Source organism: Gossypium arboreum, chromosome 13 (assembly GCF_025698485.1).
Source record: "Gossypium arboreum isolate Shixiya-1 chromosome 13, ASM2569848v2, whole genome shotgun sequence".
Taxonomy (NCBI): domain Eukaryota; kingdom Viridiplantae; phylum Streptophyta; class Magnoliopsida; order Malvales; family Malvaceae; genus Gossypium; species Gossypium arboreum.
The window spans coordinates 69,288,328-69,299,692 of record NC_069082.1 but is presented as its reverse complement, the minus strand read 5'-3'; the positions used below and the strand labels follow the sequence as shown (position 1 = coordinate 69,299,692).

The following is an 11,365-nucleotide window of genomic DNA, read 5'->3' as shown; positions in this document are numbered from 1 at the left end:
GCATGATGTGATTGTAAATTGTGGTAGCAAGTATATTGAATTGAAATGCTCAGATGGTGAGATTCTCCAGATTGATTCAAGCGAGTTGGATACTCCGCCGATTGTGATTACCTCTGAGATGTCTCAAAGGTATATGAGAAAAGTATATGAAGCCTACCTTGTTTTTGTGTTGAATACTAGAGAATCCGAGTCGAAGTTGGAATCGGTACCGATAGTATACGAGTATCTAGATATGTTTCTGGAAGAGCTACCCGAATTACCTCCCATTAAAGAAGTAGAGTTTGGTATTGAGCTAGTGTCTGGGACAACTCCTATTTCTATTGCTCCGTACAGGATGGCACCAGCCGAAATAAAAGAGTTAAAAGCAGAGTTGCAAGAGCTGACGGTGTATGGCCCAAAATTTGCCTGGGGCCCAATAAAACCAAACCCAAATTAAACCTAGCCCAAAACCCAACAACCTCCAAAGCCCAAACCTAAATGCACCAACCCAAACCTAAGCCTAATACCCAAAATAAAAAAAAATAAAAGAAATAAAATCCAAATATCTTTACTGCACTAAACCACTTCAACCACTCCACTAAACCACTCCAACTACTCTAACCACTCCACTAAACCACTACACTAAACCACTCCACTAAACCACCCCAACCACTCCATTTGCCTACAAAAAAGTTTATTTGTAAAATTTGGCTATAAAAGCCATTCAAGACTATGTTAGAAGAGGGGGTTTTTGTTTTTTGGAAAGGCTAGTTTTTGGAGATTAATCAAAGATCAAAGCAAAAGAGGTTTCTTTTGTCTATTCTCATCTTAAGTTCTTTGTTTGTTTATTGTTTTCCTTTCAATTTTATTTTTTTTATACGAAAGTAAAAATAAAAGTAAGAAGCTTACCCATATTTTCATTACCGAAAAAGGTTTTTTTTGAGGTCCGGCCGTCGTGTACTGTGGTGTCGACCACGGCCCGTGGGGGTCCGTGACCGAAGAAAAGTCGGACCAATGGCCGGATTTAGAGAAGAGGGAGAAAGAGAGTTGAGAGCTTTGTTTTATTTTTTTATTTTTTTATTTTTACTATTATTTATATTATTATTATTATTTCTCATGTATATATTATTATTTTATTATTATTATATTATATATGCCCTCTCCATATTTATTTATATTATTACTATCATTATTGTTATTTCTATTATTTTTATTTTTGACTACTATTATTATATATATATGTATGTATTATTATTTGTATTATTATTATTATTATTATCACCCTATTGTTATTACATTACTTTTGTATTCTAATATATTATTAATATTACTCATATTTTTATTATTTTTGCTATTACTATTGTTATTATATATTAGTGTATATTTTTATGTATATATATATATATATTTATATATAAATTTATTTTTATTACTTTAATTTAATATTTTTATTATATTTGCTTTTTGTATTTCTATATTTATTATTATTATTTTTATATAGTAGTGTGTATTTCTATTATATACATATATATATATATATATATTTTTTTTTATATGTAATATTATTATTTACTTTACTTTAATATTATTATTATCATTATATCCAACCCAATAATAATTCTTTCATAAAGTAATATTCCGTATTTGGTAATTCGAGACAATCGTGCCCTAACTTACTGGGTTTCGATTTTCTCCTTTAACCTAAATAACGGAATACTCTTTTAAATCGCGACATGAGTTTTGAAAATGCTTATTCTTGGAGATACGAGGTGTTGTGCCCTAACTTACGGGTATGGCATTTTGTTACCCGAAATAAGATTTTTGCAAGTAAAGGCAATATTCGTGTTCGGAATTCGAGGAGACGTGCCCTAACTTCTCGGGTTTCGATTTTCCTCGTTCACCTTAACTAACTGAATAACCTTTTGAAATACACGAATTTTTATATAAAAGGCAAGTTCGCTCTCGAAAATTCAAGATGTCGTGTCCTAACTTCTGGATGTGACATTTTATATTGTGAGACGAGAAGGTCTTTAACATTTGAGCATTTTTTACAAAGAGGATCGTATTTTAAATTCTTTCAAGTTTTCAAATTTTCGACACTAAGACACTAATTAATCAACTAGGTACCAATTTTGGGCGATCGAGGTGCCAATCCTTCCTTGTGCGTAACCGACTCTCGAACTCATTTTCTGATTTTCGTAGACCAAAATTATCGTTTTAGTAAATCTTAACTTTTATTAAAATTATTAATTTAAGGTGATCCGATCACACCTCATCAAAAAAGATTGGTGGCGACTCCTCTATTCGTTTTCATTTCCAAAAATCTAAGTCGATTCTCGTTTTTCCAAAAAAAATGGTTACGACAGCTTGGCGACTCCACTGGGGAATTTTATAAGAGAGTCAAGCCACAAGTTGATTAACTTTTGTCTTTTTTCGGAAATTGAGAATTTGGTTTTGATATATGATCTCTTCATTGCGTTTCACCTGTTTTTCGTATTTCATCATTTTATTCCTATTTTCTTTAATCGTTTCAAGTTTTTATGCATATATCTTCTCGCATTGCATTGCATGACCGTTGTGGTCACACCCTTAAGTAGGAGTGAGAAACTACGCCTTTGTGAGGTTTTCACCTCCGTGCAGGTTAGTGGATCACTTTCGGAATACATCCATACCTATGGTTTCGTGAGATTTTCATCTCCGTGTAGCCATAGGGAAATGTATTCCCCTGAATTGAACTTGATTCAAATGAGCCTATAATAGGTGAGGATCAAGGAATCTGCTGGTTCAGGTACCCCTACTCTAAAACCAAACCACATATAAGAGAGACCTAGGAGCCCACACTAGGTAGAGCCACTCCGAACCCCTAGTGGTCACTCGAATTACTTTATTTGTTATTTATTTATCCTGCACTAACGTGTTTTATTTTATTTTTGTTTATAATTGCATTACATTACATCATCCTAGGAAGGAGGTGTTGATTCATATTTGATTGCTAAATAGAACAGTTTGTCATAAGAAAAAGGATTTCTTGATAAAATGGATTATAATACGGTTGTCTAAATATGGTCCAAGTGAACACATGAAAGAAGACTAATAGCCCGTGAAGAAATATAAGACTTTGCTTCATTGCCTGAAGACAAAGACTGAAAAAGACTATTCGAGAGCCATCACATCTTGGCCTTCTTAAAGGAGCTGACAAGTATCACAGTAATAAGTGAGCAACGAGTCGCAGCCTAGATCGAGCAAAAAAGGAGTTAATATAGACATCTCTTGGAGAATTCGTCAGACTCGACCATAAGATCCGGATATGAAGAGGAAGATAGGTGTCTTCACTTGGAATATGAGAGAAAAGCCGTATATGTAGTCCGTTTTATGTAAAGGAATTTGCTTTCCAGAAAAGTTGTTCTAATAAAATTAAATTTAGAATCAATGCCTTCCTTTTTTTTTTTTTTTTTGCATTCATGCATTTGCATTACATTACATCAAAGAAAAGAATGTGTTGATTCGAAATTCAATTCCTAAATAGAATAGTTTGTCATAAGGAAACGAATTTCTTGATAAAGTAGATTATAGTCTTGATCGCTTTGAGTATAGTCCAAGTAAACACGATGAGAGAAAGTTGGTAGTTCACGGAGGAATACATGATGTAATTGCCAGAGATTCAAGCCAACAAAGGCATGACGAGAGAAAGCCGGAAGTCCACGAAGGAATACATGACTTGATTTAATTGCAAATGAAGATTATCTAAGAGCCAGCACTTTTTGATGAGTATCATGGAGATAAGCGAGCAATAGATCGATGCTCAGATTAAGCAGCAAGGAACTAGCAAAAGCATCTTTTGGAGAATTTACAGGATTCGACCATGAAGAAAAGATTAGCGTTTACTTGGACTATGAAGGGCAATACCGCATATGTAATCTATTTTCATGTAAAGAAATATGTTTTCTAGAAAAGTTATTCTAATGGAATTGAATTCAAGATCAACATCTTCCTTTCTTTTGCATTCATTCCATACATTTGCATTACATTGCAACATTTGCATTAAACTTTCACTAAAGACCCCTGATTAAACAAAATTATTTCAGTTAATCTAGAAACCAACGAGAATCAAGCAACCAAACACAGCTACTATACCCGTCGTAAAACCAAAGCAATGGACCAGAGATTAGAAAGGATAGAACAAATGCAAAGGGAGATGCAAGAACAATTACAAGCGCAGATGCAAGAGCAACTGGCTAAGGTACAACAAGATATGAAGGAAAAAATGGAAGAATCCCAAAATAATCTGATAGGCCAGTTGGCGCAGTTGCTAGGTAGAGAACGCGAGAAAGGGAAGAGTACTATGGGGAACAATAATAAAGACCCTATCTATCCTCCAGGCTTTGCTCCGGTAAACACTCAACCACAACCGGAGGTGCATCCACAAATGGTACCCGTCACTATCAGGCCCCAGCAATACCAGGCCAATGCCTCAACACCAATGAATATTCTTATAGGATCGGGCTCTAATCCCGGGGATAATCCAGCTAATCTATTGGTCCCGGACCTTGATGACATGGCAGAAATGGAGAAAGGAAAAGTAGACATGGCAAAACAACTCGATGATAGGTGTAAATGGCTTGAAGAAAAGTTTAAAGCAATGGAGACTGTTGATTACCGTGGCAGGATTGACGCTAAGGACTTAAGCTTGGTCCCAGATCTGGTGCTCCCACCAAAATTTAAAACTCCGGAGTTCAAAAAGTATAATGGGACGAGCTGCCCTGAAGCTCATATTACGATGTTCTGTCGAAGGATGACAGGGTATGTTAACAATGACCAGCTTTTGATCCACTGTTTCCAAGCTAGTCTGATCGGATCTGCGGCCAAGTGGTATAACCAGCTCAGCCGTGCCCAAATTGGTTCATGGAAGGACTTGGCTCAAGCTTTCATGAAACAATACGGTCACGTGACAGACATAGCACCATACAGAATTACTCTAGAAAACATGGAAAAGAAGTCGGGTGAGAGCTTCAGGCAGTATGCACAACGGTGGAAGGAAATAGCGATGCAAGTCCAGCTACCTCTCTTGGAGAAGGAAACGACCATGCTTTTCATTAATACTTTGAAGGCCCCATTCATCACCAATATGATTGGGAATACTACCAAAAGTTTTTCCGATATGGTAATGGCAGGCGAGATGATTGAGAATGCCATAAGAGGTGGCAAGATTGAAATTGGAGAAACTACCAAGAGGTCAGTTCCAAAGAAAAGGGAGAATGAAGTGAACAGTACAAGCTCATACAATAGAGATCACTCAAGGTCAATAACTATCAATCAACCAAAGGTAACTACGAGAGGACAACAAGGTTCGACAAAGCAGGAATCAAGTGTAAGGCAAAATTTTGAAAAGCTCCAATTTACGCCAATCCCAATGTCGTATAAGGAGTTATATCAAAGTTTATTTGATTCACATGTGGTGTCCCCATATTATATAAAGCCGTTGCAACCCCCGTACCCCAAATGGTATGATTCAAATGCTCAATGTGATTATCATGCGGGAGTATCGGGGCATTCAATAGAAAACTGTACTGCCTTCAAGAAGACGGTTGAAAGACTCCTCGAGATGGGGATTGTGAAGTTTGATGATACCCTTGGTACAAAGAGTCCATTACCAAATCACGATGATAAGAGCAAAAGATTAAAGGACTCTGTCAAAGATGGAAAAATAAGAAGAGGATTAGTAGCATTGGATCTTGAGTAGAGAAACTTGTGAGGCATTCGTCCTTACAAACCTGGAAATGTTTTGAACGATTAGTCTGTAGAGGAACCTCTTGTAGTTTTTAGAGCTAATCTAGAGTAATATGCAAAACGCGCTTGTTGCTTTAAGCCTAGAAGTAATTAAACCCCTTTTGTGAAATAGGCTTGTGTCCTAAGTCTTTGTTTCAATAAAATGCATCTTTTTGAGCCAATATTCTTTGATTTCATCTCATACTATACAAATAATTGTTCTTAGATTCTTTTGTTCTTTGGAATTTACTTTAAATATTCATTTATACTTCATTCATGATCATACCATACAAATAATCATCCTTAGAATCATTTATTCTTTGGAATCTACCTTCAGCGGGTCCCTAGATATCAATGATGTGAGTAACGCTGTCATTGACTCTGAGTCTCCTTTTGAGGGAAATATGGGCCTAAAGGGATCTCAACACTCTGAAGATGATAGAGATGTAGACTGCTCTCTGATTTGTTAATGATGGTAGAGTAAGATGAAAATAGATCCTCTCTTACAAAAAGGCAGTAGACAGTAGGCCTAGGACAAGAGAAAGAGGCAAACATCGGAGTCTACATTACCACAAAGACAAAGCGAGACGTCATTGAGTCACTTCCTAGAATTTAAAGATATTTTGCACGATCATATCAAGATACGCCTGGCTACTAAGGCAGGAGGATGTTGCAGGGTTTTGAATGACATATGCTAATGGTTTTACGATGGCCAGGCTAATCATGAGATTTGGGTTCTGCTGGTCTACCATAGAAAGAGATTGCATCAGTATGCCATAAATGCCAAATTTATGGAGATAAAATTTATATGCCCCTTCATTCTTTCGACTTTCTCTATATGGGGCATGGTGATTATTGGGCCAATCTCGTCAAAGGCTTCTAGCAGGCATCAATTACTTCGCCAAGAGGGTGAAAGTCGCTTCATATGACAATCATCAAATCCTAAAAAAAAAAGGGATCATGGAAAGATGACTGAGACTTGTAAATATCGGCATAAGAAGTCATCATGTACCCTCTATGCTCATCGAACGTCAGCCAGAACCTTAGTTGGGGCAACACATTGCTCGTTGGTTTATAGGATAGAATCGGTTTTAAAGATGAGATTCCTTTCCTCCGAGTCTCGTCAGGGTTGAAGTTAGATAAGGTAAAATGGATCCAATCCTGATAAGATCAATTGAATTTGAAGAAAGAGGGTCCAAAGCTATCTATCGATGTCTAATACGCCGAAAATGATTGATGCGAACTTACTATAAAAAGGTTTATCCTAAAGAATTCCACGAGGGGAACTTGATAGTGAAGAATATCCTTCCTATACAAAAGGACTTCAGAGAAAACTGGATGCCGAACTGAAAAAGACCTTATGTAGTAAAGAAGGCCTGTTCTGGAGGGGCATTGATATTAACCGAAATGTATTCAAATCCAGTCAAGAAGTGCATTCTACCTAAAAAGGGACAAGCCAAGGTGAAAACTCACAAAGAGAGCCCTCAAAAAAAACCCACGAAAAAACAAAACAAAAAACAAAAATTCTAAAAAAAAAGCAAAAAAAAAAAAAGAGAAGCCAGGGTGAAACCCCGCAAATGGAGCCTTGAGACTAAAAGGGTTTCGAGTTGAAAACCCGAAAAGGGCAGCTCAAATTTGGATCAAAGTGAGGCATACATTAGTGTTGCTGTACCTGAATTAACAATGAAGAAGTATGCTACGTCTTGGGGCATCTACAAAGTACTCCGGATCCCCTAAACACATATTGAGCTCAGAAAGGTCCTTAAGAAGTTGGTACAGAGAAGCTCAGGCTGCGATATCTGGGGCATCTAGCTTCCATTTTGCCCATTTTGAATTTGTTATCTAGATATTTCCAAATAAATTTTCTTCTTATTGCATTGCTATCTTTGATTAAATCATTCGTTTTGAGTTGATTTCATTCTTATTGCATTTGCAATCTTTGATTAATTTATCCATTTCGAGTTATGCTCCTAATCAATTTCCTTCTTGTTCATTGTTTTGATCTTTTTCAAGCATTTTGCATTGAAATAACGATTAATGGACTAATAACACTTTCACAAAAGAAGTTTTACATATTACTCTGGAAGTTTCTAAATAATACAAGAACCTGAAACAGGACTATTGTTTAGAACTCACCAAGCCTAAGGGTTGGAAATATTATCTCTTTGGACTCTTTATTGGTTGAACCAAAAGACAAGACATTTCGTCAGTGATACAACCTCGACAAATGACGAACAATGTCAACCTAAGTGTAAAAGGGGGTCATTCTCGAGAAAAGAAAATGATACTCTATATTCATATACATCTGGTCATTACACCCAGTGTAACACCCCTATCCCGTAACCGTCGCCAGAATAGGTAAGGGGCATTACCGGACTTGTAACTCATGTCAGAACAGTAAAATTTTGAACTTTTTCTTGAATTAAAGATCGTTCATTTAAATAAGTACTAAGCACAGCCAAAGGTAAAATTTAAACTTCACTAAGTAAACATTCAAAAGATGCCATTTTCGCATGGCTTATATACATTAACCAAAAGTATTCTTCCGCCACTAGTCTATTCTATACATGCCATAAAATAGTTCTAAACATAGCAGTAACAAGCGGTGGATAGTGATAGTGTGACTAGTTGCTGACGATCCCCGAGCACTGTAACCGCAATGAGACCTATAAGACAGGGAAACAGAGTAAAGGAGTAAGCATTACAATGCTTAGTAAGTTTTAAGCAGTGTCAATAGATAACAATCAAATTATAACATAGTTGTTCATATTTTTATTTCACTCTTCCTTCGGGCATACCATCCCTTTTACCGAATATGCACATCTCGTCATATACAATAGGCAGATAAACTCTCACGTAAAAGTGAGCTCATGTGACATAGATATATCGTATGATTTCACATAACCTCTCACACTAATCCGATGTCACATAATCATGGGAATAGCCCCATAGATTGCTCTCGTATGCATCATTTATAAACTTGGAGTACATACCTGTTTAACCTTTCGCATTGAATATATTTATAAGCAATTCTTACTTCGAAGTCTTATAGCTTTAACCTCTACTCGGATTATCGGTGAGACCTTTAGCTCAGATGAAATCTCCACACGAAGTTATCGGGTCTTACCCGGACATACTCTCCACACGTAGTCATCGGGTCTTACCCGGACATAATCTCCACACGTAGTCATTGGGTCTTACCCGGACATAATCTCCACACGTAGTCATCGGGTCTCACCCAGAATATATTTCCAAGTTTCATGTACATTTAATCATGTGTTACAACATTCACATTAGCCTTTCAGCTTTACCACATATACATATCTCATATATATTTCACATTAGCCATTCGGCTTTACCACATATACATATCACACATATATTTCACATTGGCCATTCGGCTTTACCACATATACATATCACACATATATTTTACATTAGCCATTCGGCTTTATCACATATACACATCTCATATATATTTCATATTGGCCATTCGGCTTTACCACATATACATATCACACATATATTTTACATTAGCCATTCGGCTTTACCACATATACATATCTCATATATATTTCACATTAGCCATTCGGCTTTATCACATATACACATCTCATATATATTTCACATTGGCCATTCGGCTTTACCACATATACATATCACACATATATTTCACATTAGCCATTCGGCTTTATCACATATACACATCTCATATATATTTCACATTAGCTATTCGGCTTTACCACATATACATATCACACATATATTTTACATTAGCCATTCGGCTTTACCACATATACATATCTCACATATATTTCACATTAGCCATTCGGCTTTATCACATATACACATCTCATATATATTTCACATTAGCCATTCGGCTTTACCACATATATGCATGTTCATATTCACCACATTGGCCATTCGGCCTTATCACATATACGCACATTCACATTCATCACATAAAATCCTAAATCAAAATATAAATTTTCATGTATTCACATCACAATTATCCAAATATACTTCACATACCACATATACTATCATGTATACACTTTGTCTTGGCCGAATCTACACCAATCATTTTCCAATGAATAATTCAATTTCACGTCATACCATCATTTCATATTTGAATACTCATAAACTTACAATTTCACAAATTTTAATATCGAAGATCCGTCTAGCATTCATATATCGTTTTACAATATCACGATTTAGAATTCACGTATGGGTTTAATCAATAGCTTATGAGCAACTAAAACAAGTTTTATCCATATTTACAACAAAATAACATATTCACAACGAGCTGTTTTCCTGAGCAATAGTCACTAAATTATTTATAACTGGAGCTAAAAAACTCCAAATCACTTGCCGTTAATTCTCCCTGAATATAGACTCATATATCTTCCATCCATAAAATTTCCAGAATTTTAGGTTTGGCCAATCAGTACCAGATTTTTCTTAAAGTTTCCCCTGTTTCACTATTTGACTAATCTGACCACTCTTCACTACGAATCAAATTTTTCATTGTACAGAATTCATAATGTGTTCTATTTGATTTCATTTGAAACTAGACTCATTAAGGAGTCTAAGCATATAAATCTTATCTTATAACCATTTTTGTACAAATTATAATGATTTTCCAAAAACAGAACAGGGATTTTGAGTCATTTCGACCTTGTCCCACACAACTTTAAATATCACTTTATAGGAAATTTCTTTGCTTCCACGGTCTCTTTTATAAGATACTAGACTAACTAAGATTTGATTACATATTTTATTCAGCCTATAATTCCACACCAACAATTTATAGTGATTTTCAAAAATCACGTTACTACTGCTGTCCAAAGCAAATTATTACAATTTGCTCTTAAATTTCCAAGTCCAAACACTTATGAACTTACCATTTGAGTTTAAGACATATCATGTCCACATCATATCTCATTAAATCAACTCATTATGTCCTATTATGATTGAATTTACTCAATGTTTAATCACTTAAAACTTACCTCGGATGTGGTCGAACGATCTCGGCGGCTATTCGATCACTTTTTTCCTTTCCTTATCCAACTTTGGTCCTCTAAGCTCTTGAGCTAATTCAAACAAATTTAACTTATTAAAGTCTCATTATGCTAGCTTATGGCCGAATATGACAAGGAGTTTGATAGGTCATATGGCCACCTTTAGCTCAAACACAAAATGGTCATACGCATTTTTAATCACATTGAGCAATTTAATACAATTAATCTAACATTTCCTCATGTGCACCTTTATGACCGAATACATGCAACACCAAGCTATCTATTCATTCATGTGTGCATCTTATTTAAGCATGTATATCCACAATCGAATTCATCATATAAATATCTATGATTTCACTCAAAAAAAATCTCATTACAACACATGGTGCTCCAAGCATTATTTAAATTCAAAGCTCGGCTAGTACACATATATACACTAGCAATCAAATACTAACATTTGCACTTCATCTTAATAGCTAGCTTAGCAAACCTTAATTTAACACATAATTCATACATATCACATTCCAAGCATTCACTCCATTCTATCACTTAAAACACACACATTACTCAATAACTTCATAGTTCAAATTCGGCAACTA

At 35.5% G+C, this 11,365-nt stretch overlaps 1 protein-coding gene across 1 annotated transcript; it reads left to right on the top strand.

Annotated features, from left to right (window-relative positions):
• Nucleotides 1-4,132: 4,132 nt before the first annotated feature.
• LOC108462621 (uncharacterized) lies at nucleotides 4,133-5,719 on the top strand. Its single transcript, XM_017762547.1, has one exon. The coding sequence runs from the start codon at nucleotides 4,133-4,135 to the stop codon at nucleotides 5,717-5,719; it is 1,587 nt and encodes a 528-aa protein (XP_017618036.1).
• The last annotated feature ends 5,646 nt before the right edge of the window (nucleotides 5,720-11,365 follow it).